The following is a 27341-nucleotide window of genomic DNA, read 5'->3' as shown; positions in this document are numbered from 1 at the left end:
TAACGCGACTGGGTTTCCTTTAGGTTAGAAATTAAGTTTGGTCGGTGCATATAAGGGTACGACTGGTACGTGGCCCGATGGCATTTTTGATATTATCCCAAAAAAAAAATGGGCACTTGTGTATGTTGGAAGAATTGTGCGGCAAAAGAATTTGGCAAACTCCCGAGGGAACTGAACTGCTGGGAGTGAAGAAAAAGCCTAGAATACCACCATCAGATGACTGAAAATGGTTTCAATAAAACGATAACCGGGTTAGGCCCCTAAACGCAGTCAGAATGCCCAACATCGGAACTCGATGCTGGTCAGGCGCGATACAAATAAGGATCAAGGCAACCTTGGTCAGATTCTCGCTTGTCCAGCACTCAAACCAATTTATTGTCACATGCCTACCTTGGTTCCTCAGAATTGAAACCCTAAACCGTGGTGTGACAAACACATCCTACGACCATCTTCAATGGCAATCCTACACCGTGGTATTGACAAACACAACGTACGATCAAATCGATTAAATAATTTCTCAAGGCATTTTCCAATGTTTGCATTCCGTTGTAATTTCTCCGTGAAATATGTTACGCAATGGTCTCCGAATCTGTCGCTCGAATCTAGTGCATGTGCGAGATAGACAAATACCGAAAATCCTACATTCCCCCTCAGCCAGTCAGCCTAGACAGCGCAGCATTGCATTTGCCCATTCCCTGGAATTCACAATCCCGAATAATAAATCGAACGCGGTTCGAGATATCGTATTGCCAGATACTTCCCTAAGGGGGGATGAGCAGACGAGTGGGAACTATACCAAAGCACTTCACCTGTTGAAGTGTAATCCGCCAGAGTGTCGAATAGATGTTCGTCTGCCTTACTCTCAGTATTTGAGATTGGAGAGAAGCTGGTCTAAGTTTAAAAGGGAAAACAAAATTCGAGAGGATAAGAAGTATTTGCACATATACTAAAGTTCCAGGCGGTCACTGACGTTTAGCTGCTACAGGTACCCGCGCTTGTCATACAATAGTTTAGAGCAAATCGCGACTGTGGTGACTGTCCAAAGAGCTCTCCATGAAGTCGCCGCTATTTGGCTGGGATCTAACATTAAACATCGTGTTGATGAATACCTCTCTTCTCACAAGTTCGATGACGAAGAAAGAATTCTTGAAGGTGGATCTACGACCCGGAAGAGTATAGATGGCAAATATGCCAACAGCTTGAATGATCCAGATGGTTCATTCTATTATAAACGCCGAGATGGAGGATATCAATTGCAAATAGCCGTGGAGGTCGGATTTATTGAGAATTACAAAGCGCTCCTTCGTGACAAGGATACCTGGATCCAAAGTCAGCGTGCGAAAGTCGTAGTATTGGTATTCCTTAAGGAATCACCACAATTTAAGAATCCTAAGGCTGCATACAAAGATGTCGAAGATGTCGATATGGAGCGGACGAAATTGGGACAACTTGCAGATGAAGTTAAACAGCGGAACAAAGGAAAAGGTCCCTATGGTCCAATCGAATACCGATGTCACAATTGGTTTGAGAAGCTGAATGAGGCATTCATCGAAGTCTGGCGTGCTGATGGGAGTTCCCCCAATAAATTGGTGAGTGATATTTCAGCGGTGGCCCTATGGTCCTTGTCTGCTTACGTTCATTTAGTGCTTGATTGAAAATGGCCGCCCCTGTGATCCTCTGCCTACGGTCATTGGACTGAAAGTAAGTGATTTTTTCTCAGAAGATGCATGGGCTGCCGCCCAGATCCCTGATAGTTATGTTCCTTTTGATTGGGATCGTTACAGGCGGTCACTTCTGACCGCCATGGGTCTACCTGCAGAGGAACGATTTATCGAATTCCTTTGATTGCTCGATTAAGTTTCTATGGAGCGTCGGGGATTTTTTTATGGGCAAATATCAAAAATTGCCACCGAACTTATTATAAAAGCCTGTAAGGATTATACCGATAATCTAGTGAGCACTATAGGATCCCTAAGGCAGTTGACCTTTGATCAATATATTTAAGAATATTAACCCTGAACTTGGTGGGGGAACCACCGTGTTCTTATGCAATTCCTACGCCCCGTCCGAGCCTCTACAAGCCAAGAAAGCAAAGACATGAGAAACAAGCAAAGAAGCAAAGAAGCAAACGCCAACCCCCCGAACGGAGCAAACGTAGACACCGGTCACCGGACCGAGGGTCAAGGTCCATTCTTCCTAGGTTTGGTGTCAAAACTTCAAGCAAATTGACCCTTACCCTGCACCAATTGTTCGCCAAAGTGGGTTTATGTTTATTCAATAATAGGTCTAATGGAAACCCTTTTTCCCTTACATTCCTCAAGTCCCTTGCCCTAACATACTTGGAGTCCCCTTGCCCTCATTATAATGTGCAGTGCAGTGCACGTCTGTAATTTATATGCTCTACAGCCACTCCTGTTAGCTTTGAAATTAAAATTATATTTTCATTCACCGCGTCTCGTGAAGTAATCGGCACAACACACCAAGGCTCAGCGTGTTCTGATTACTTTCGATGATATTACATTAGATGATGGAGCTTCTCCAACGAACAGCATATTAGGGCTGCTCCGAATATGCGAATATGCGAATATTATTCGGCTAGTAATTATTCGCAGCACTTTGGGTTGCGAATAACGAATATTATTCGCAGTACAGTGCGCGCAACGAATAAAATTGCGAATATTATTCGCCGAATATTCGTTATTCGCATATTTATTCGCAGCCCCTGAAACCCTGAAACCCTGAAACTCGCAAGCAATAATCATAGTTTATTACGGTTCTAACTCAAGAAGCAACAAAGCGATTAAGGCACAAACAGCGAGAATTATCATCAACATCCGCATCATCTCTCCCTGCAGTGAGTGTTTTCTCACACCAGTAGGTCTCTCCCTGCGCTAAAGAGCCTATCTACTAATACTTCAGAGGCAGGAATCGCCAAGAAATCTCGAGCATCTCGTTTATTGACCCTTCACCACTAGAATAACCATTCGTATCGTCCGTGGCCTCTATGTCGATGCCTATTTGAGGACTATCGAAATAGCGGTCGTCATCCGACTTGGCTTCTACAGCCAATGGCTTCAACCTTTGAAACATACGGGGAGCCACTGGATCTTTGGTCCAGTGTTGTTGACCCCTGAGCACGTGATTAGATGCGAATATTCTCCGATGATATTCGTTATTTATTCGGCGAATAACGAATGTTATTCGCACTGCGAAGGATTTGCGAATAAAATTGCGAATATTATTCGCAGTGGTTGGGACTTGCGAATAACGAATACGAATAATGCCGATTACTGCGAATATTCGTATTCGGAGCAGCCCTACAGCATATTTTATTTTCGACTTGGTATTGTTATTGCTATAACTAGGAGATATCGTACGGGAAATGGAGCAGGGAGATGTTGCTGAAGATAATATTGCAGAATTAATTTTGTTTTCTGCCAATCGTAGATCATTATCCATACCTGATTTCAAGATCGACTACCTCGAAGTCCTCGATTGAATTGTGCGGTCAATCGAAAGCTTCTAGGAAGGCGAGCTTGAGACTGCGTTTCCTCGTCACTACCATTATTATGGATGTAATAATCAAGTTCATGACGGGAACGTCGAGCAAGTCTACCAAGTTCTTCACTCATCTGTGAACTGCCGAGGCGTTCATGGACCAGAAATCAGGTATGGATATTACCCACTGAAAAAACTTTCGTGGCTCATATCTCGCTTTCTCGCTATTCATGCGAATATGAATATGAAAACGGATAAGGATAGCAAATTAACAATACACTTCACGCAATACGACCAAGAAATAACTAATTATTTCAACGCCCTCTGGTTGTTGTTAATACATATTGATGCGCCTTCGAGACGTCACCCAAATTATGGAGTGCTCACCTTGTCACGGCAAGTCTTACAACTCTTCAGAGGCCGACCGTCATGACTTACAAACATTTGCTGGAGCTCCTGCAACGTGTCGCGACGCACCAAAGTTCTGCAAGAAGCACACTTTTGGCTGTAGTTCGAGAAATATAAAGGACCATTAGCGTTGTTCATAACTGCGACTGAAAACTTAATAAACACAAGGACGAAAGCAAGATGTATGTAAAAGCCGATTGTAGGGGATTATTGTGGTTGAGGAACCATCAAGACGCGTGGAAATATCAGGCACTGAGTAAACAAACAGGGCGAGGGTTTAGACGCGCGTAAACAGACTTTCAACGCTAGTACAAACATGGAATAACTCGAAAGCAAACTTTAGTACTCCGTAGCATTATCATCCTGTACCGACCGAATCGCCAAGGGCAAGGGTTCCTTCCTATTAAGGAAGGTCTTCCTTACCGGCTCCACCAAAAGAAGCCGGTATTATTAATGCGGAGTCTTACGTCACGTGCCAGGGATTACGTGAAATTTGGAGGAGAGTTATCTAGTCCTATATGATAGCTAGGTATGTGGCGCTCGCTTCCTAGACTGAGTTGAACGTCCTTATACTGAGACTCCAGATGTTGGAACTGAATGATAATCTCTTTCGGTTATGCCTTCCCCACCAGTCACATCGAGTCCGACTGCTTAGGGTGTATAGTTGAAATTGCGGTCTATCACCGAGTGGTTGCCCTTCAATGGATTTCAAACTCTCCCACGCTGTGTGGACAGCACTGCTAGCATGGCTGCTTCTCAAAATCTATCGATTGGTATACAATATCTTTCTGCATCCCCTGAGGCGCTTCCCTGGGCCATTGTGTGCTGCAGCAACGACATGGTGGAAGACTTATATCGAAGTATATACCCAGCAGTCCATGACAGATGTCCTTGAATATTTGCATGCCCGCTATGGTGAGATAGTCTACTGCTGTCCAATTCAGCCCTAACGCATTTTCTATCAGGTGATGTTGTCAGAACTGGACCCAACGAGGTAGTTCTTAATGTTGTTATCTTGGCGCGGTTTTTGAATCATATGATTAATTGTCGGTAGCTCCATTTTTCCAACCCTGCTGCATACAATGACATATACAACTCATCAGCGCGATGGGATAAAGAGGAGTCATTGTATCGTTGCTTCGGTGAGGATCGTTCATCGTTCGGCTTCCTTACGCACAGCGAAGCGAAACAACGAAAAGATGTTTTGCAGCCTCTCTTCTCCCGTCGCGCTATCATCAATATGCAAGGTCTCATCAGGAAGAAGGCAAGTGCATCCAGTAATAGCCTTGACACCACTGCTGACACGATCAGATCGATCATCTGGCTTCGGTTCTTACTGCTCGTGATACTGCCGGCAAATCCTCCGATCTCTTCTTCGCCTTCCGATGCTTCACAATTGACACAATCACAGCATTCTGCTTCGCAAAATCCATTGATGCGATGGATGCGCCGGAGTTCAAGGCGCCTATTGTGGAAGCTATGGAGGCAGCCAATCCGACTTTCGTCCTTTTCAAGCATTTTGCGCCTTTTCGGAAGCTGATCTTCTCGCTCCCGCCGTCGCTCGCCATGAAATGCTCACCCGAGACTGCTGGCTTGACGCAACTGCAGGTTATACTAGGACAGCAGGTGAAGGAGGTCTGTACCAACCATGAGAGCTTGACCAACGCAGCTCATCCAATCATCTATTCCCGTCTGCTCGATCCAGCGGCACAAAACGGTCATCCGGTGCCTGTTCCAGGCAGCCTTTACGAAGAAGGGCAAGCGATGATGTTTGCAGGCACAGATACAGTCGGAAACACGCTCATGGTTGGATTCTTCCACATACTGGACCAGCCTGCGCTGCAGGTCCGGCTGAGAGAGGAAGTTCGGCAAGCATGGCCAGAGTTGTCGCAACCGCCGGACTTTCAGACACTTGAGAAGCTTCCATTACTTACGGCTGCGATTAAAGAAGCGTTGCGGATGGCATCCGGCGTTTCGACCGCTCTTCCGCGCATCGTGCCTCCATCCGGCGCAACCATCGGGAAGCACTCAGTTCCTGCAGGAACGATCGTCGGTATGTCAAGTATCTTCGTGCACTACTCTGCCGAAATATTTCCCGAACCGAATAACTTTGTCATCGAGAGATGGCTTGGAAAAGGAGTTCAAAGTCTCGACCAGTGGCTTATTGCGTTTTCCAAGGGTCCACGAAGCTGCTTGGGCATCAATCTTGCATGGTGTGAGCTTTATCTAGCATTTGCAACAATGCTCCGAAAATTTGATATGAAGTTAGATGGAACGACAAGGAAAGACTTGGTATGGCGTGACACTTTTTTGCCGTACTTCTACGGGAAGCATCTGACCGCTTGGTGTAAACCAATCGTCGCCTGAGGCATTCAGAAAGGGTCACATAGATGCACTACGAGCCAAATTTGGTGCGGCATTCCGCAAGTAACCAGGAGCACCAGACCGTTACCTAACAGCCTTGTTCACGACGAGAGGATTTATCCCCGAAACAGGCCAAAAGATTCTTTAAATTGTTTACGCTGCTTATTTTAACAGCGAACGAGTCCCGGGGTTCAGAGTTTCAGGGCAAGCCTAAGCGAGATTCTGATTCAACATCCGGCTCCTAGCAACTTTCGCACTTCTTGTGGCTGTTAGGTGCGATTGATGTAGTGAGCAATTTGCCAAATCACGGCGCCGCATGCTTGGAAGAACAGGCGGATTTGTAAGCTCTGCCAAGCTATGCCTCAATCGGAATTGCTTATTTACTCTCTTTTGACATCTCACGAACTTAACAAAAAGAACATCTTAACTTTTAGAACTGGTCATGATCAATTCTTTGAACAGCATAATCCTTAATTAGATATCCTCAACGACCTTATCTCACATGCATTACGGCCGAGCCAACAGCTATCTCCTCTTCGCCTCGTTACCTGGGCAAATCCAAAACTAGATTCTCATTAGAAATGGCATATGCATTAATGCAACCACTAATAACCAGCAAGTAATGCATGCTTTAGTTGCCTCCTCCATAACACAGAACAGATCGAAAGGAAGGATATACTTGCGTCCTTGACATATCACCTCTGCACTCGTGCCGTTGACTCTCATATTTATAAAGTCCTCAGTGTCCCGCACATAGTTTGCAGAATAACGAGTAAGGCTCCCCCTCTTGCCTCCACCGAGAACGCGTCGCCAACAGTAGTGGACCAAGTGTTTACTCCGTCCGTGCGAGTCCGCGACTGATTCGATCAATAAATCGTCTGTTTTCTTGTCTAGGTTCCGCTACCAGCATCGTTGACCTATGCATATCACACACTAACGATCGGCTACAATAATCTTGGTTCAAAGTACTAACAAAGGAGCGACTACTCCGCAACGTATGAGCACCATTCATCAATTTTCCATTTCTGAGTTCCGAGTGCAAATCACAGGTTCAGGGGTTCAGTTCCATCGAAGCGGAGGTCAGATCGTGTTACAGTAAGTTACATCTCGCTAGGTTCAATTTTAAGCGAAAATGAGTAGTTACAGAAGAATATGTGTCTGATTTTGACTGTTATGCCTACCTGCCAAACGGTGAACCCTTGACAGTTACGCGGTGCTCAAACTTAGTAGCGTTTACGACATAACTAAAGCGTGCTTATGCTTCGTAGTTGAATTACTTTTAAGTTATAAAATAAGCCTTAGTGTTGGGTTAGAGTGCTCTAGGATAATTCAGTAAAAATTACAGTAATATAATAACCAATTCGTTCTGACCCGTTAATGTCTCTCACAAGTAACTCTTTGGCCCGATGAGCGTAAACCTAAAGTCGCTCACTCTCTATCTTCGATATCCACTTTAGAGCTTGTCTTATCTCTCTGACGAATAAATCCATCACATTTTGTTTTTACTTCCTACAACCTCTGGTCCAGTTGCGTGATAACAACCAAGTATAATGCTCGGCAAATTGCCATCTCAATCCCAACTGCTCCACCGAGTTCTTCTCGCCGTGATTGCTCTTCTCATTGTTGGCATTATACCTGTGTTTCTACGGTTTCATTACGTTATCACGCCCATTTTTTCTTTTTCCGCTCGCAAATGTGAAGAACGGATATTGTCGCTAACTCCTCAAGGCACAGAAAGTATCCTGAGTCCTACGACAAATCGCCTTGGAGTTCTACCAAAAATTATACATCAGAGCTGGGCTACCCGAGATTTACCCACTAAGTTCGAAGCTTGGAGTAGTTCATGTCGGGAACAAAATCCGGACTGGAAATGGGTCCTATGGACTGATGAAGATAACTTGAACTTGGTCAAACAGTATTGTCCTTGGTTACTGGAGTACTATCTACAATTACCAAGTGAAATCTACAGAGCAGACTTGGTGCGCAATTTATACATGTATATCTACGGCGGGTAAGAGGAGACTGATAATTATGTGTCAACAAAAATATTATATTAACCAGTTTTAGAATATATGTAGACTTAGACACTGAATGTCTGCGTCCTGTGGATGAGCTTTTTAAGTCATACAACGTATCTACAGTTTCATACGATGCCAGTGTCGAAGCGACGAGCACGGATAATGCCGCAAACGAACGTAAGGCTTTTTTTGGCCGCATGGGAACTGACCTTGACTTTGACCACTCTATCCCGAATGCATGGATGGCTGCGACTCCTGGGCATCCCTTGTTCTTGTTGCCGTTAGAATCAGTTATAGACAGGCTCTCAAGAAATGACGCCAATACAATTCCAGAGGCTCTGACTGGTCCTGTAGCTCTAAAGGAAGCTATTGACATGTACGGTGGTCAGTATGCTCATCCGGGTGATCTTGAGAAACACCTACAGAGCAGCATTTTAAATGGAATGTTATACTCGCAATACAAGATGAAACACAGGATCGAAATTCTTCCGCATTGGATGGTCTTCCCTTATTCATGGAATTATTTTAAACCTGCTTGCTGCATCGGCTGCGAAGAATATGATAGAGAGAAATGTAAGCAACTTGTCACAACCGATGACAAGGATAGTTTTTTCCTTACATACTGGAGTCACACGTGGTCTTGGGAGGGCCACAACCCAAGTAGTATGAAAAATGTGGAAACAAAACTATGACGTTTCGCATACAGAAGTTAAGATGCTTGGCAGCGTCGTCTAATAGACGTATTAATTTCAGGACTGGAAAGAAGTTATACATGATATCCTTGATGATTTGCTATGAAAGCACTATTCGATATCTCATCTCGTATGTGTGGTTTGTTTACGACATTTATTGTTGCCACGATCTGTATCACATAATTGCATTGTATAATATCCAAGGTAATAAACGGAAGCATTGTCCATTGTGTGGCTCCTGAGGTTAGATATGGCCAGTCTTGGAGCTCATACTCATCACACGCGGTTCAGACACACAATTGGAGATTCAGTTGGTTCTCGGGCCGTTCACCATACAAAGCAGATGTCCGCCCAAGCCCGACTGCTGTTCACAACGGCATAGCCAGTCTGTTATTACTAGCACCAGTTAATTCCTGTAAAAGCTGATCACTGCCACAAGTTACCCGGTCGAGGGACACCAGCTCTAAAATGCGCCTTCGGACTAAGAGAACGAAACTCTCGTTCACCCACTGGACCCGTGATGGACGTATCCTGTAACTGCTCCAGGTCGATCCGAAGCAGCAGCCAAGCAGCAGCATCCTGTTCGACCTTGATACGCAAGTAAAAGCCGCAACAAGAGAGAGACAAGCAACCAAGATAGCAAGACCCAGTCGCCTGAAGCGGACCTATTCATCACTTCATCAAACAACCCATGCTGCTGCATTACAGCGCCAAATCCGTCCTTTAATCCAAAACAGACATTCATCACAGGTTTGAACCCTGCAACCAACGTCGCCGCTTTTGAACCCTTACTGAGGTCGGAGGCGAGGATGGGCCGCGTACGCTCACAATGACCAGGTCGACTGTGATAACACCTCGCCGCTTGAGATAGCGGTCCACAACCGGGTTCACAGCCCGACTCGAACCCTGGCCATCGATCGCACGCTCGCGAGGCCTCCCAATACCGGTGCGGGAGGCGGAGTTGTCGTTGTCGCTGCTGGAGGATTGGGCGTGCAAGTTGCCGAGTGGGGTGCGGCCGGTGCGGGTGAATCAATTACGCGTGATGACTCTTGTCTCATGGTGAACAACAACGTAGCGAATTGGTAAACGTAAAAATAAAAAGTGATGCAGCAGGTAAGTAGCGGGAGGCACGCCTGTTTGTTTATTATACTGGCGTGGCCTTAGCGTACCTATTACCAATCCCCAGCGCCGCACTTAGTTCCGCTGGCACTAATGCGGACCTTTTGTTGGCCCGCGCGTTTCTACACGGTTTTTTTAAGTGTGTCTGTTTGCTTCCATTTTTTTTCAGGTAATTCGATTATAATCAAACTACTCTCACATTACGCCAGGTTTAGCGTGCGTCACGAGCCAGGAGGTTATTCCTGATTCAAGGTTTCATGGTTGTTCACAATCGCCAAACTCATATATATTCATGCACTTCAAATCGGATTCAAATAATATTATCTTAAAGTGATTATAATTCATGAATTCGACACATCTAGGCTGTGTATCTAAATTGTATGCGTCTGGCTTCGCTCTGCATGTGCTATCAGTTGACCAAAAATCAACACTCCAAGATGTACCAAGCAAGAGATCCCTTTTCTGTAATAATGTGGTGTCATTATCCCAAAGATCAATCCTCTGACCCTTCATCTCTTGCTGTGTATCCACATTAAACTTTGTCGCATATGATCTTACAATCACCACACTCAAAGGTAAGGGGAAACCGACAATGTTCATTAAGTTCATCTTGTATTTTGAACAGTATATTAGTCCCTGCTGAGTCTAGAGTTCTTTCGCAAATCAGGGTTACTTCTCCGATCGAAGTGTTTATGTGATATATAACTCCCTTGTAAAATGTAACTCCTGCTATTCCAAGACCGAACACCCTATCTAACTTGCGTTGCGTTAGATATATATGTGTCCTATTCTCCATATTGTTAGGGTTATTTAATCAATAATAGCAGCTAATATTGAAAGCGTTAGTCAAGAGTTCCACTCGAGATGAGATGGTAGTGCGTTGCCGGGTCATCACGTGTGTAGGGGACGCCTCGACGAACCCCTTACCCCTTCATGAAGGCCGCAGAGGGACATGTCGGGCGACCTGGAGTAGCAACATATCGTCGCCCGGTAATCAACGTACGTCAGAAAGAACACACTGAGTATACTCGACTTGCTGTACAAAAAAAGTCCTAATAGGGCAGCAACCAACCATGCACCAAAATAGCCCTAGCCCAAGCACTTTGAATCATTCGGCACCATCTCTAAATTTTATTGATTCCAGCAGTACAGCTATTTCGTTTGATTGTATTCCGTACTTTGGTTCTGCGCCTCGGGCGGCGTGACTGGCTCATGGAATCCAGAGGAGGAAAATAGTAAGTGTAAGTAACATATAATGCTGCTTTGGCACGCTCCAGTCATGATGTACCTCATTCCCCTCATGACACTGCGTAGACCTCGTTGAATATTGTGGTCGTGGGTCAGGGTTGCTGCTGCTGGCTAGATGCTTATCAGCCGACACGGGGAGCTAACGGATCGCTGCTTCATTTTTCGGCGACACGCACTTCACTTGTTTATAAGGTAGCAACCATGACCGAACACGATCAAAGTAAGGAAGGAATCTTAGCAATTCGAGCATACAAAAACGGCAAAATTTCAAGCATTAAAAAGGCGGCGCGCTCGTAAGACGTCCCTACGCTACTCTTCTCGCTCGTCTAAGAGGTCACATATCACGCCGTGATTAATGACTACGCGAAACGCATCACAACCCGCTAAAGGTGCCGACTCTGACGGGATTCCATTCAAAGAGAATCAACGTGGACCTCGACCTCTACTTTGCGAAGACCGAAGACGGGGTGATAGAGAGATTGTCGCAACGTAAAGAAAAGGAAATTCGTCGCGAAATATATAAGCTGCAAGGAGAGAGGACATTACAGCTCCAAGTCTAGTAACTCGACCTTTGTGGGCGCGGGGCTCATGCTACTACTGCTTTTTTGTCTAGGCGATTCAACGAAAATGCCAGAAGGGCAAAAGGAGCTCTTTGCTGGCTGCTGCGTACCTGTCTACTAGAGCTCAGGGCTTTTGTGCTTTGATCGCAGGGATGCAGGAAAGAACAGTGTCAACGTTGTCGACGAATACTTTGGCGGACTCCATGGTAGATAACTAGTGGACTGCGCCCCAGAACTTTCTAATCAACAAAGACGACCGTCTTCTGAAGTGGATATGATGACCAGGTTCGTTGGAGTATATTTAGAACATCTGTTTATGAAGAAATAGAGCTAACTATATTCAGCAAGCATTTTCTGTCGTTGAAGTACCCTAAACATATAAGCTGTGGTTCATGGGACGTCCGACGGTCCGACTGTTCCATATTGATGAGCCGCAACGCGCAAAACATTCACAACACGCCGGGACTTAACAGTGCAGTAGTGGAGAGAAAAGATCTCAACCCGATTTCTGTCAATTTAAGATGGTGCCAGCTGACAACCGCGAGTCGTTATTGCTCTCCGGACATTGTAGGGTGTCGGCGGCAAAGGTTCACAATTATTGCCTCCTTGCCTATAACTCAACTTACAACCGCGAGCCGCTATAACCCGGGCACCTTGTTAAGTCATTGTACGGTGCGGGGATGGCAAAGGGGCACAATTCTTGCCTCCTTGCCTATAACTTCGCGGCGTTCAAAAGTCACCTACATCTCCCGCATTAATCGACGGCATATTGCAAGACGTGTACGTCTCAGAAAGCTCGAAGCTGTTCAAACTCGCGATTTCGTCGTCAAGAGCAGTTTTGCTGGATTCCGTGGACTGGCACGATCGAGAGTATGGTTCGACTGACTTGGCTTTTATTGCAAGCTAATGAATATTGCAGAGCTTTTTTGAAACAACTGAGAGAATCGTGGGCTGATTTCCAAGAGCAGACTTTACCGATTCATTTCGTCTGCTCGGAACTCGTCAAGTCTCTGCCGTCTAGTGTAGAAGCAGAACGTCCACCGGGATGGACTCTCACCGTCACTGATGCAACGTTCGCTACGTTGCAATCCTCGTCCTCTTGCGAGTACTTTAAAGAGTTTGAGCGTTGCTCACCCTTTTTAAGGAACTATGCCTATGTTTTAGTCAACTCCTTCTTGAGGTGGACTAGACATTACAGGCAGATGCAAGACGCTCTTGATGAGCATAAGGACAGGATGGCCCGCAGTGTTGAACCCGCGGAGCTCGGTATGAGCAAGCTTAAACCGCTTGACGCGGGATCTAGCCTTGCTAGTTTCGCCAGCTTTGAAAACTCTTTCGTCTCAATGCGTAAGAATATAACAACTTCCTACTATATTGAGCGGATTGGTGAATGTCAGACACACATCTGCAACACTATTTTGAAACATCGATCTCGGAGTTCGCTCGGATATTCAGAATCTTGCGGTAACGAAACAACCGCATTGTTCAAGATTTCGTTGGCCGGCCTAATGATGTGGTTCTGAGTGAATTCCAGCAACTTCTGAAGACAATTCCGGGTGAATTCAAAGTGACCATTGAAAACGCCTACGAGTCAAATTCCGTCATGTTTCGCTGCCACACTTATTGGGAGACCTTTGATAGCCTCAGCTAGACGCTTGACTGTGTCTTTATTGCGTCGGTCAAGGGCGCATATCTTGTTTATGGTAAGATATTATCTTTCAATTTAGATTCAGTGACGGTATTTGCTAATCGGTTAACAGGCGAGCCACACGTGCCACAGAAGTCGTCAACACGTTCATTTGATGACCTTTCGACAATCGTCAAGCGGACCAGGTTGCATCAATATTTCTGTAATGCGGGTTGCTTGTGTAGTGTGCTTGCGTGTCCTAGCTTGCGGCCGCGTTCAGATTATTGACTTCCATCGTTCAAAGCTTGTCTCGCCGCAGATCCGAAAGCTCAAAACGCGGCTTGCGAACGTCTAATGAGGTGGATGTGATGGGCCATACTGGCTATCACGTGTCTCCCGGTGTCGCTTATTGCTTATGTCTTATGTCCAGTCTGCGTTACCCGGCAGAGTGTGTCGTTTGTTTTCTCTCCCGTTCCTCCTCCTCGTCTTTTCTTTCTCCTTGTCGATACTACATCTTCTCGGTAATTAGTGGTTGCTCGCGTGTTCCTCAAATTCATCGAATACGATGTTGAAACAAGGTGAAATTCAACATGTTGAACCCTGAACGTCAAATCAACAAGTCCTTAGAGTTACAAACTGGATTTGCTGTGGCTTGAACAGATTCGGAGGATTCTCTCGAAGTTTAATGAATTCACTCTGCTCATACAAAATTGTCAACAGCCCTACATTGCTTTACGCGCAATGCAACATTTCGTCAGCACGTGATAGTGAGATCCGAATTCTAATGAGCGGCCACATAACTTAAACACCAATAGAGATAAAGTTAACCTTAAACTTCAAAATATGGTGTGCATCCTGGGACAACTCACCATAGGACTGAGAAAACGACGACCCCATGCAAAGGTACACCTCGGTCTCAACATGACTTAGAAAAAAAAATAGATTTTATTTGGACTTTACCAGTTGCTAATGGAAGCATAAATGACGTCTATCATAACGTATTTAATATAATAGTCGTAGTGGCCACAGTCATACTATGACTCGCTGAGAGGTTCCCGCAAAATTTTTGTATAAACTATCCATCGGCCGCCAGTGAATGATACTTCTCGACTTTTCGTTAGTAATATAAACCGTCAAAAGGTACTTCACACGCTTATGGGAACCTTTAGCCTAGCGACTTTTGGTTTGTTTTTAGAAAAACTTCAGAAATGTGGAAATGAATCACATGCGACAGCAACTTCTTCCAATAAGGAGGCTATCCAATTGTTAAACGGCTGCGCAACTCCAAAATGGAAAGTTGCATACAAACTCATGATGTATATATACAATCTATTGTTAGGTTTCAAGAGTTGAAGGTGATAGACAACGTTTTGCGAAGGGCACTTCAAGGCGCCACACTTACGTCATTTTATGGGTTAGGCTTGTTAGGTGTTACTACTCTTACGCCACACTTCGCGTCTGGCCTTCAAGAAACGACTCCGACGACTCTCCCCTCTCCCCGAGGGAGTCGTCAACAATTTCACAACTATTTGTGTCATTGGTTGCCGCGTGGGAATCATGTCCTCCGCTATCCATGAACCAGACTACTTTACAGTATCAACAATATTCGTGCCTACCATCTGCAGAATGGCGAGGAAAGTGGCTCACCCTGACAGGTCCTCAGACTCTCTCCCTCCTGATGGTTCCCATCTCCTCTCCTCGTCTTGGAATTCCTAATCTAGAAGGCTACACCGAAATGTCGGACGATGATTTCTACCTCTATCTGCATCTTCCACCGGAATTGGAATTGCCCCTCGTTGCTACTGCCCATATCTACCGCCAAGCGGCAAATAGCTATCTGATCCCGCGCTGGGACCTTGGCCCTGATTCGGGAGCCTTCATACGCTTTCAGTTCCCCGCTATTGGCAACGAACTGGACATGGTGACCCAGGAAGATGTCGACACATTCGAGACCATACTCGCGCAATGCACTGCATTTCTCGAACGCACGGCTCCACCCGAGGGACACGCAGCCTATAACCTGGCAGACTATACTCGTGGTGAAGACTATATTTCATCTGCTTTTAAGCAAGGAGAGTCTCATGGAAAGGTTGTGCTTGTGGACGAGGATGATGGGACTGTAGTCGGTGAGTTGACGGAATACGACATCGTGGAGAAACCCGAGGTGAAACCGGGATCAAAACGTGAGCGACTAGTTTATGGGTGAATTATGGATGCTATTTAACTAATGGTCGAGCTTAGATCCAGTTTTGATTCAGCTTCCCGCGGAAGGCGAAGGCAATCAGATCAGCGTCAGCAACATTTCTGACGAATATCTCCGGATGGCCCAACACCCTGCATATAGGAACTCGACGATTGTCCAGACGTCTGCAATTGCCTCGCGTCTATTAGTCACAGGATCGTCATTCCTGGCGAACATTTTGACAAGCGGAGCGGATACTTTCGCCAAGAAGACAAAGCCGAATCCCAAGCCCATGACATTCTCACAAGACACGCACGCACATATCCGGAAGATAAGCTCATTGTCACGGAATGCAGCAGATTTCTCTGCCAAGACTATTGGCCAGGTGAGCAAGTATGCGCAGAATTTTGGTGCATCTTTGGCCCGACGCAAGGATAATGATGGCCTGGGAAGCCAAGGCGGAAATACAGTCGACTATAAGCCCGGCATCTTAAACAGGTCCATAATTGCCTTCTCGACACTTGCGGCAGGCATTGAGCAGAGCGCCCGTACTGTGTTAAGCTCTGGTTCTGCGGCTACGAGCGCCATAATTGGTCATCGCTATGGAGCGGAGGCTGGCGCCGTTGCTGCTGGCCTTACAGGTGGAGTTACAAACGTTGGATTGGTGTACATTGACGCTACCGGAGTAAGCCGTAAGGCGTTCCTTATGTCGGTGGCTAAAGGTATGATTGTCGGACGTACGCGGGACGGGAAGCATGTTGTTGTTGTCGGCGGCAGTGATGGTGGTCAGGTCACTCCTGGCATGACTGGCGGACTGGGTAGCAGTCAGAGCTCTGCCGCCCATGGTACTGGCGCGTCAGTTGCTCGGCGTGCGTCACCGAGCACATCGCCTCCTGCGCACGATGTCCGCTCCTTGGGCTGAAACCTCGATGTGAGGTTCAAAAAAAGAAGGCCGTTTCCAAGGAAGACATGGCTCGACTCAATTTTCCGGCTGCTGTTCTCCGCTTGAGCTCCAGTATAGATACAGCGCAGATGAGCATGGATCGGGTAGGTTATCGTATGTCTGAAGTTCAGAGCTTCTGTGTCGATATGATCAAACGTATGACCTGCTATAACTGGAATAAACTGGTCCGATACGGTGCTGTGCGATATATGAAGTTATATAACCAAGCATGTCATCGGGGTCGAATATAATAAAACTTAAGTCAACCTAAGGCGTGTCCAATTGATTTGCTAGGATATTGTCTTTGAAAGCATATCACCGAAGCCGGCTATCATCAGGAAGAAACAGAACTTTATGAGTATTCCAAGTTACAATTCATTAAGTGAATGTGATTTATGGAATGAAGCTTGAGTAGACGATAAAAATGGCCGTCCGGCAAGACGTTTTAAAGCCGGACAGTGACTCAAATGATCCAGAGGCGAGCCGTCGGCCATCCCGCGAAAAGATAGCGTGTCAACCAACCGGAATGGCCTTAGCATCGCTGCGTCAACTCAACCCAAGAGATTCGTGAAGCCACGGCTCAGTAGGGCTGGGGGAGGAAAGTGCAGCAACTGAACGTCCAGAGTGCGGTCTTGTGTAATGTCGAGACCGGGTGCGTACGTCTGGGCCCTAACAAATTTTCCCCTGAATGCAGGATGGCCGCGCTGTACATGCCAGACGCCAAACTGCCCCTAAAACCGCTCGATGCCTAAGTTTTGACGTACGTTGCATTGCGATATGTCCGCAAGCTCACCATATGAGAAATAGCTGGGAAGAGTATTTACCCGGCTTGATGCCACTTTCTTTATGTACTCGCGGGATTTCGATCGCAACCGTTTTACTTCAGCAAGGCTTCACTTTGTATTAAGGAATTCGATTCACCGGTGCGACGTCCACTATTCTACTATCATACTGCCGAGGGTTTTGTTATCCTGTCGCGTTTGTCTGGAATTCAAGTTCGTCCTCAACATTAACTTCAGTCTTCCGTTGCAATAGTAATCAGCATGGGCTACAAGCCGAAAGGAACCATAATTTTATTGAATATATTGTCCCTCATTTTGAAGTGTTCAGCTATTAGTGCAGATTACGCAACTAGCTTATCCATGCTGGTTCATGGAGACCTGGACTTAACGACGAATGACAGTGGAATAGTTTACATCAATTCAACAGGCACGGGAACTTTAACGGCCTTCGACTTTAAAGATTTGGGACTGCACACGGGCGATAATTTTTCAAAGTTATCTAATGTTCTCGATATGTTTGCAACCGCTCCTATAACGGCATGGTAGGTGATATGATATTCCTGTATTGCTACGTTGCGTATCATGAGCCTATGTCCATGACCATGGATTCCGATTTCGCAGGAGATGTAAAGGAATATATGGAGACGGGGGTAATCAACATGGATTACGCGTATATAGTCACTAGGACATCTGATGCGACTTTGGCGAGGTAGTAGCAGTCACTGTGCTGCGCACAAGGCAGCCTGTGAACATTTGTTCCAATGTAAAGTAGGGCAAAGATGAGTGCTGTTTCAGGGTAACGATGAATAACGTAGTGTCAGACCACTACTGTGGATATAGGTGACAGGTTGCGTCATTAGAACCAAGGTTATTTAATTTAAGTTAGTGTGTTCTCGAGAACTGTCGCGGTTTTTGGGTGGTTGGGCTTTCTGTATTTGATCAGCGCGTGGTGGTTCGAAATCCTTGTGTCATATAAAATCCCAAGCATAGTTGCAATTTTACATCATATATCTAACAAGTCCATTCAGTAATATTTTGAAATAGTACGTTATGGAGCACCGGAGGCGAAGTGCTGAGAATTAGAGGACGTGCTTCATAAGCTTTTGAGATTAAGGAAAGTTAAGCTTCGTGTCAAAATTGTGTTCAATGTGTTGATGGGCAATTGCGCCGCACAATTTATTTCCCGCGGTAACTTCCGGCCAGAAAAAACTCAACGAGGCAGCTGTCAGTGACGACAAAATTTAGGCAAGTGGCCTTAGGGTACAGTGCATTATCGGAGGCAATTGTACCTTATTACTGGGAAACCCGTTTGTGTATTTACTTTGTAACTACAATCCAGTGTCTCGACAAGTTCGCGTGCCTTGTCTAGTCCTGCCCGGTGATAAGAGTTCTGTCATGCACATTGCGCAAGCTGCTGACGTGTGTGAGACATTGTGCCGTGTGCCATCCGGTCATGCAGGGTTCAGGGTTTGAGGAACTGAACTTCTTGGCGTGAAGAAAAACCTTAAAATAGAGTTATTCGATTCAATGCTTTGCAAGGTGAAGCAATGACACCCTGACTGCAGCATATTGTGAGTTGGGTGGGAGTCGACGTTCGCAGAGGCCCGTAAATTTTGTTGAAAAGTAATAGAGTTTCTACCAAGTCGGTTAGGTTCGCGTTATTCGGAGTAATGCGAAGCCCCTGAGTTTAGAGTTTAGACTCCTCAACACGAGAATCGCAGGATAACCCTACCTTGGTGACAAGTTCAAGCAATGCCGTCGCCAACGAGCGAGCCATCCACACATCATAACACAAGTACCGGCTGTGTACGCTCAGTACACCACACAACAGCAAGGCCGGTTACAATTATTGAGCAATTATATCTTGTTAGTTCATTTAGTTACACCAACGTCTGTGCATCTGGATTTCATATTAAGGGTTTTACTATTAGAGAGCGGAAGCATGGCCTGTGTGAACTCAAAATGTCAGGGTCTTCGTCGACTATTCTTAGTGATCACTGCAATTACTATAACACTATGCACTAAAGCTAATGCCGGGTATTTACCTGTCGAGTGCACCCCTGCAATTTTATGGCTGGCTGATCCACTTTTGAGAGATAACGTTAACGGTACTTTGACCAGACTTGAAGCAGTGGCGATCGAAATGTTTCAAAATGCTAATTATTATGCATTGACAATGCAAATTTCGCGCCTGTATGGAGGATTCAGCAGAGGGTAAAATATAAAGGATGATCAGATTTTTTGCCACGTTCAAGAGATAATAGACGAAATGATGTCGAATAATAAAAGACATCGAGTGGAATGTCTTCGACAAATATTGGACATGTCATCTGACAGCAATGCGAGGATAAGCGATATGGTGAATACGGCTCTAACTGCACCAGACACGACATCGATAGAGAAAGACACCAATAAAGCCTACGTTCTAAAAGGCAGTCCAAGGCACTTGTGATATGTACCTCCCCGATCGACGTACATGATAAATTCGTTGATCCATAATGAGGTTCGACCTAAGGTGAGGAGGAAGGTTTGCGCATCAGTAGCCCGCATGAGCACTAGATGAAGATTTGAAGTAATAAATTGGCTACCTATAGAAATGGAGCTCCATTTTTAAAACACACTTTGCCACATTGCAGCTTGAAACCAATTTCAAATGCCAGAAACTCTACTGAAAACTGCATCAGGCAAGTCACGGCCTCAATTTCTGCTATCTGCAAAGAAAGTAAAAGAAACTGTTAGACACTGTGATCTGGTAGGATAGTTTTGATAGTCAAGTTCGATTAAAACTGGATGTCCTACTTCAATAGACCATTGTCAATTGATGTTATCCAAAGGAGCTTGCGACCCTTACTAATACTTCTAGTGTTTGATTGGTCACACCATTACCCTCCCCCCGTATCGCCCATTTGGCGATATCGTATTGTATTTTGGACGATATAGGCGATACGATATCGCCAACTTGCCATAAAATGGGCGATAATATGCATATTAAGGCGATACGATATGCGATGGGCAAAACCCGGCGATATCGTATCGTGTCCAGCCCTAACTTAACTGTAGGCGGCATTATTGACAGCTATCTTTGTGAATGGGGACGCGTTAAATTCAGGCGAGTTCGTTTACAGACCGAGAAGGGAGGACGCGTTCAAATAACGCGACTGGGTTTGGTTAGAAATTAAGTTTGGTAGGTGCATAAAAGGGTACGACTGGTACGAGGCCGATGGCATTTTTGATATTATCCCAATTTTGTTTGCATTGTGTTAAATCTCACAACGTTGAGTGCACAGGAAGCTGGCCCGATGCGTCGGGTACGGTGGGTACGATGCCCAGTGGTATTTTGGACTTTTTGAAAAGTTTTAGTGGTATTTTGGACTTTTACCCTAAATATAATTTATTTCAGGTCTTTAAAATCTTCAATTTGCGAGGGCAGGGAATTGTAGTCGATTGGCAAAATACAGAGCACGACGCTGATCAATCACGAACATTGGCAGTAGTCGAAGTCGAATTAGGACCGTAAAAATAAAATAATGATAAAATAAAAAATTACAAAATAAAAAATTAGCAGCAGCGAAGTGAATGGATTTTCAGTAAAAAATTTGCGAAGAACAGCGGGAAGATTTGTGGGCTGAGCCGTTGACGTTGGCGCAGATTTGAAAAAAAAACTGGCGTGAGGTGGAGACGTAGAAATTGTCGGCGCAGCGCACAATGCGGCCAACGCAGCAACCAAAGAAAGGCGACGCAAAGCAAGATTACCAGCGAAAAAAATAGAAAGGACAATTATAAATAATTAGAAGTTTATAGGATGGGCCTCAGTAAAGAGATATTGAAAGAAGGAGGAGAAAGCAATTTAGGTGGACAGAATGACAGATGGCGGGATAGGTAAGCTGAGGATGTCACAGAAGAAGGAGGCTTAAATTAAAATAAAAGCAAGCGAATTACGAATAGAGCGTGGGATAGGCAAAAACAAAACAAATATTGTAGAGTGGTAAGTAATCGTTGAAGGTGGTAAAAGTGTGTTGAGGTCAAGATCCAGAATTTTGTGGTGGAACGGACAAAGGGGCCACGGACAACAACCGAAGACAAAGACGCGAGAAAACAACGAAAGGCACCAAAGGCAACAGCCAACGAAAGGAACGCAAGGAAAATGAGTGCAAAAAATAGAACAAATAAATATTAATAAATTAGTAATTAGAATAATATACGATGAAAATAATTGAAACAGGAAAATGGTAGATTATTTGTAAAAGAGGAAAGAAGATTGTGATGAATTTAGGGAGAACCCGGAATAATAGTAGCAATAGGAAATTTGATTTGAGCAGTGGTGTAAAAGTAATAAAAAATGGCAATTAGGAAATGCAAGGAATTTAGAAATAAGGGAATTGTTGATGAATGTGAAGCGGATAGTGGAATGGCGGGAGGGAAATTGAAAAAGTGGAGTTGGGAGTGAGTGGAGTTGGGAGATGAGAGGAAATTATTGTGAAGCCGAGAATTTACCCCCCCCCCCCTTCTTTGGACCAGAATGGGCATTCGCCGCTAAGTAACCTTGACCCTAGCCCACCCAGGCGACAAGTCCCCAAGGAATACCTATCTTTTTATTTGTGTAGAATCGAATGCAACGTCCATTGAGTGAAGGAGATCACTTTAAAATTATGGCCCTGTGTGTAGTAAAAGCCTGGGGGAAAAATTCAGACTTGCTGACACTATAGAATTCTTGGCCAGCGTGTTGACAAGCCTAGTCAAGGATACTTAAAGGCGCTAGACCGTGCTAAACTTCTAATGCAAAAGATAACCGCCGGGCATTTGTGAGTATTGAAGCTTGCTTGCACTAGTGCAGCCGTGCCGCATGTTATCTGTCCATTGAGGTGAATCTAGTCCTGTCGCCAAGTATAGTGCAAAACCTTAATCATTGATAAGCCCGTCCGGGTCGTGTTGCAGTCTGCAATATATAGCTGCGACTCGACCGCCTCCTGTCCAAATGTGTCTATTTATTATCGGACATACTATCAGAATAGTTTTACAGTTACGCAAGACTATACCTAAAGTTATAATGTCAGTCATTCATAGAGCGGATTATGGTCGTATGCTAATACTTAGAATATTCAGATACTGGAATTGTGACTGTGACTGTCGGTGTTATAAAATCTTCACGCCATAGTTGGAAGCGAAGCGTCTTCAGTTTCCTTTGAGCGATTATTGACCGATTGGTAAGTCGGTTATTGTCTGAGTGGTATTCACAGAAAATTGATTACGACTGTAAGTTAACGCTCCCTAGCTAGAAAATCGTAATTGATTCTTATTATTTATCCCACTATAGATTGAAGCAACACTTGCGCCATCGCACTGGTTCGAAATCAAATCAGACCTTATCTAGAGGATTAAAGATGTCGGGAATAAGTTGCTGTACTGTCACTACTCCGCAAAATGTCACTATGACCTATTGCGCGGAGGTACAGATAACCCAGGCTACCTTTTGCGACAGTAATGGGCTGTGGGTTAATGGGACAATTCCTAAACCTACTAGCACATCTGGTGGTATTCAGATGAAGCCCAGTAGTGTGAAAGCACTGATTATGCTGGTAATGGTGTTGACAATAATGAATATAGTAGGTGTTTCTGCTACTATGGCTTGAGTATATGCAAACTTTATATGTTCATGGAAGACACTGCGAGTTGTAAGGTCAGATTTACTATGGTGTAAATTAATTGATTCATAAATATAACGTACTTCCCAAGCGATCACTCAACCACCACCCGTACGACAATTTATTATATTATAAACCACCACATAATAAGTTAATTAAATTTTCAGAGATTTCTACAACCCCTTGACAAGTTCGTGCATTATGGCCGGACTTCAAGAACTTGCCACAGTGCCGCACCTTCCGATGTGAGAATCGGGACATAGCCGTATAGAGTAACTTGTAAGCAGTCAAGACCTATTCTATGGCTGCCTCTTAGAACGGCCTAGGGTGTGATTGCAATAATCAGAAACTCTGAGCCCTTCTAGGTGCTCAACTGAGATTGCGATGCTGTCTCTGACGGCAAGCTTTCGGAATCAGAGATATCAGAGACTGTAAACAGACGAATTATAATAGATTTGAAGGCTCAGGTAAATGAAACGACATAAGTAGGCTTGCTACGGCATTAGCCTTAGAACAATCAGACTCGCTACCCGGAGTAAATTGTATGCATCAAATAGGACTATTTGATGTTCTTGTCCTACCTAATTAAATAGGCATCCTATACCTCAGTAGGTATTAGTTCTCTTTTAGGACTCGACACGAATACGAGTATTATTCGCATCGGTACGCTAATAACTGGCTAGTTCAAAGGGTCATGGTAATATTACAAATATATTCGCATCGAATACGAACAAAACTGGAAATGCAACTTATTCTAGCATCAAACACGAATTGCGAAGACGAATAGAGAAATTTTATTCGTATCCAGTCCTATCCTCTTTAACGACGCTGATTAGGATCACATCTCTACTTCATCAAATATATTCCAAAAAAAAAGAATGCCTGTGCGGAGCAACTAAGAATCTAAAAGTCAACCTATGTTCGAAAGATAACGTCTTAAGCAATAATATAGCGCACACCGAAATTAAACTACATGGTAATGTTGGTCAACAGTATCATTAACATTGCGTATTCGAAGTACCACAACTACAACCATAGTTATATGAGCGACCCTGATTACCATCGCCAGTCAACGGAAAGTCTATATGATAATACGGGCTCCAAGCGCCGCAACTCAGGTGAGAACCGCATCCTGAGAGAACAGTACACGACTGGGTCTGAGAGTTCGACCATCCCATCAAGTTCTGCGTCCAAACCTGGCATCGGCTTCGATATGCGACGTTGCATTGCTGCGAACCACCAGTCATCCATGACTTTGACCAGCTATATGAATCGCTGAATTGAGCAGATGCTTGTATAATAGACAATACTGTGGCCACAAGTCCTTCTGTAACGCCGGTTGACCATTGCTCTGTATAGGTATAACTGTAATCCACAGTTTGAGCACACCCTTTCGGGTCCAACCCGCAATATAAGCATGATGATGACGGATACCAAGAGCTCCACCAAGTCCCTGTTTGCACAACTTGCGTTTGTGTGTAAGTTGATATGATTGGAAAACATTGTGCTCTCTTTTCCAGGGTACCGTTGGAATATTGTTTGCTAGCCAATAGCTCCTGCTGTACTTCGGGAGGTAAGTCATTGAACGCAACTGACTGTACGCTTTCCAAGGTAATGGCGATGTTGTTTGACACTAGTCGCGTGTCCCCGACAGACATAGTAGACAATGTGTCAGTAATATTATTCACAGTGGCCGAAACGCCTGTGATGCTAATTATTACTAATATCATTGCTAGCATTGCCATAGCTTTCATGCGACTAGGGTTCCTCTTCGCAACAACAGCTGAGGTAGACGCTTGAGGCATGTTGGTACGATACAATGACCTCGACATGATACTAATGGCACAATCGTTGCTTCAATGTATGGTTCAGAGATTTTTGAAATAGAAGGATCGTACTGCCAGCCATGGGTATTTAAGGTGCGAATTATGTAAGCCTTAATGCGGTAATTTACTCACAATCGCACATCGCATAACGTATTTCACAATCGCGCGTCGCATAACGAATTTACGGACATACTAAATTAGAGTTCACTCGGGGTCAAGGCCAATTGAGTTTAAGCCACATGACAGCTTATCAATCCTGATATCACATTAAAGCTAAATGAAATTTAGATTTGTTCTCTACAATTAGCTCAGCCTTTGCTTGGCTAGACATCTAATACTGGTAGGCAGTGCTTCGAACAGACTGCTTGCTGATCCGCATGCCCTCGGTCAACGTTGCCTTGACCGCTTTGTTATCGGCCCCCCAACCTATTCTATTGTTAGTGTAAAGGCTCAGGGCTTAGTTTCTAATATATAGAACTTGTACAAAAGAGAATTCGCTAAGAAAGAAGAGAAAAAGGAGAAAGAAGGAAAGAAGGAGAAGAAAGCCAAAAACTATTATCTCGGGCGGTCTGCTCCAGGAGCAGTGGACCAATGGGACGGTGCGAAGGCGCAGCCGAGCCGCACTCGGGCATAGCCCGTGACACTAACAAGTCTGTTTCTGCAGTCAGGTTGCGACTGGAAGTGCATCGTCGGCTAGAGCGACGCATGATAGTGAGCCTCGAGCACATTAAAACTTTGGAACAGAAAAGCTGCTATCGCCTACTTACGAGACTGCGGGCTACAACGTTTCGGGACACAGCGGCAATTCTTACGCATTAGTCAATCGACGGCATCACTATTGCATCGAGTGTTAATATCTAGAGTGCGCTGATTTCTAATATTGGCACTACCGCGTTATCACTGGTAATTACGAGGGCTAGTATCGCCTGCGACGCGAGGTACGCAAGTGCTAGATATGGTCACCTGGACAAAACACTGGATTTCACCGAATAGCACGCGCTAGTGTCGGAGTTAACAGCTGTGGGACTAGTGACTAGTTATTCAACAACACGGATCAAATGTGTCACGATGATTGAATGGCATACTTTCAATTAGTGGCCATCGTGAGAATGCGTTATCGTTCAGACTACTTGTGTACCCCTAAGCCAGGTACCTACTTACCGCACCATGTCATGACCCTATGATGCATATCATATTCTATGATACGCTGAAACGTATGATAGAAGATCCCTGCTCTTCAGAGTGTAGCGAATGATTGATTTTCACACGTACTGTTACGTTCACCAAAAAAAGCAACTTAAAGATTAGCAATAGAGAAATACAGTCAATCAGTAGAGCGAGTTATCGCGTCCGGTAGACATTGAGCGTACATAAATGCCACTAGACGTAAGATAGTACCTGTTGACAGGAAAGTTTTAGCAAACGCGTTGTTGACAAGCTGCCTCGAGCTTGAGCGCTATGTAAACCTTAATAATTGTTAAGACGTTTGATGGCAAAATTTCTGTTTTGGAAGTGCCGTAAGTGTATAACTTAAGGGGTAGGGTTGCCAAAATTATTAGGTGCGCACGGACTAAGAAACTACCCAGAAACTTTGTTGCGGGCTTGTGCAGATTTCAATGCGATCGGAACAACCGACGCACGGCCACACAGCTGTCGGCCTGTCAATTAATCAATACCTCTTGGAGATGCAACTTTAACAACCAACCCCATGGCCATACATAGCCCCAACAACCCCCCTGACGCTAACCCTGACGATTGTATTCTCACCCGTATCTGCGGTTCCACACTCATTTTCTCACGTGCTAACGAGGATACCAGAGTGGTACAAATCATAACCATTGTCAGGGGCTACAGCCCGAGAGGTGCGGCTCGGCTGCGCCTTCGCTCCCATTGGCCAGCAAGTCCCAAGTCCCGTGATTAGTCCCGATGTTACCCGAGGACCTCGTCCTAGAAGTTTTCTCCCGTGTTTTTCTCCCTTTCCTTTTCTCTTCTTTCTCTTTAGCAAACTCTTTTGTAATCAATTCTATCTATCAGAACCTAAACGCCCCGAGCCTTCACATTAGAGTTTGCTCAACATTGGTATTATAACGGACATACAGGACAGAATCGAATGGTTAATTATAACCTACCAATATCGGAAACCTCATCGGAACACGCTTACTACTCCGACAACGCAGACATGGCTGACCCGACGATGCCGGGCCTAGGAACCACGCCTACCCCGACCAACCCAAACGACATGCCCGCTTGGCTCCAACAGTTCCTCGAGGCGCAACGAGATGCCGCTACTGTACAGACCCAACAGATGTTGTGTAACATGCACTACACCCAATCAAAGGTGTGGGGCACGGATATGGGAAAAGAGTGAACAAAGTAATACGATAGCTATTACCTGTCTTCAAATATATTTGATTGAAGCCTGACCTCCTCCC

At 44.9% G+C, this 27341-nt stretch overlaps 8 protein-coding genes across 8 annotated transcripts; 6 read left to right on the top strand and 2 right to left on the bottom strand.

The window, feature by feature from the left end:
• Positions 1-566: 566 nt before the first annotated feature.
• On the top strand, positions 567-1845 carry V1513DRAFT_386400 (uncharacterized protein; the record flags this gene model as incomplete). Its single annotated transcript, XM_066895252.1, has 3 exons — positions 567-931; positions 986-1589; positions 1645-1845. 3 exons carry the CDS (start codon positions 567-569, stop codon positions 1843-1845), a joined length of 1170 nt encoding a protein of 389 aa, XP_066750450.1.
• Positions 1846-2813: 968 nt separating this feature from the next.
• V1513DRAFT_454945 (uncharacterized protein) lies at positions 2814-3090 on the bottom strand (the record flags this gene model as incomplete). The annotated part of the gene is made up of 3 exons (XM_066899440.1): positions 2814-2882; positions 2909-2949; positions 2970-3090. Coding segments are annotated over 3 exons (231 nt in total), but the record flags the coding sequence as incomplete, so codon positions are not given.
• Positions 3091-4419: 1329 nt separating this feature from the next.
• V1513DRAFT_322269 (cytochrome P450) lies at positions 4420-6688 on the top strand. The gene is made up of 4 exons (XM_066894684.1): positions 4420-4821; positions 4872-4903; positions 4961-5170; positions 5218-6688. The coding sequence occupies exons 1-4, from the start codon at positions 4608-4610 to the stop codon at positions 6271-6273; spliced, it is 1512 nt and encodes a 503-aa protein (XP_066750448.1). The 5' UTR covers positions 4420-4607; the 3' UTR covers positions 6274-6688.
• A 984-nt stretch (positions 6689-7672) lies between these two features.
• V1513DRAFT_454935 (nucleotide-diphospho-sugar transferase) lies at positions 7673-9386 on the top strand. The gene is made up of 2 exons (XM_066899439.1): positions 7673-8281; positions 8338-9386. The coding sequence occupies exons 1-2, from the start codon at positions 7821-7823 to the stop codon at positions 8978-8980; spliced, it is 1104 nt and encodes a 367-aa protein (XP_066750447.1). The 5' UTR covers positions 7673-7820; the 3' UTR covers positions 8981-9386.
• A 3393-nt stretch (positions 9387-12779) lies between these two features.
• Positions 12780-13430, top strand: V1513DRAFT_434440 (uncharacterized protein; the record flags this gene model as incomplete). Its single annotated transcript, XM_066896472.1, has 1 exon — positions 12780-13430. The coding sequence occupies one exon, from the start codon at positions 12780-12782 to the stop codon at positions 13428-13430; it is 651 nt and encodes a 216-aa protein (XP_066750446.1).
• A 1584-nt stretch (positions 13431-15014) lies between these two features.
• V1513DRAFT_454927 (senescence-associated protein-domain-containing protein) lies at positions 15015-17001 on the top strand. Its single transcript, XM_066899438.1, has 2 exons — positions 15015-15717; positions 15776-17001. Exons 1-2 carry the CDS (start codon positions 15108-15110, stop codon positions 16636-16638), a joined length of 1473 nt encoding a protein of 490 aa, XP_066750445.1. The 5' UTR covers positions 15015-15107; the 3' UTR covers positions 16639-17001.
• A 2230-nt stretch (positions 17002-19231) lies between these two features.
• Positions 19232-20013, top strand: V1513DRAFT_454922 (uncharacterized protein). The gene is made up of 2 exons (XM_066899437.1): positions 19232-19307; positions 19373-20013. Exon 2 carries the CDS (start codon positions 19384-19386, stop codon positions 19657-19659), a length of 276 nt encoding a protein of 91 aa, XP_066750444.1. The 5' UTR covers positions 19232-19307; positions 19373-19383; the 3' UTR covers positions 19660-20013.
• A 4068-nt stretch (positions 20014-24081) lies between these two features.
• Positions 24082-24888, bottom strand: V1513DRAFT_434438 (uncharacterized protein; the record flags this gene model as incomplete). Its single annotated transcript, XM_066896471.1, has 1 exon — positions 24082-24888. The coding sequence occupies one exon, from the start codon at positions 24886-24888 to the stop codon at positions 24082-24084; it is 807 nt and encodes a 268-aa protein (XP_066750443.1).
• Positions 24889-27341: the final 2453 nt, after the last annotated feature.

This window comes from Lipomyces chichibuensis, assembly GCF_038497645.1.
Source record: "Lipomyces chichibuensis strain CBS 12929 unplaced genomic scaffold V1513scaffold_85, whole genome shotgun sequence".
Taxonomy (NCBI): Eukaryota; Fungi; Ascomycota; class Lipomycetes; order Lipomycetales; family Lipomycetaceae; genus Lipomyces; species Lipomyces chichibuensis.
This window is presented reverse-complemented; position numbering and strand designations above follow the sequence as displayed.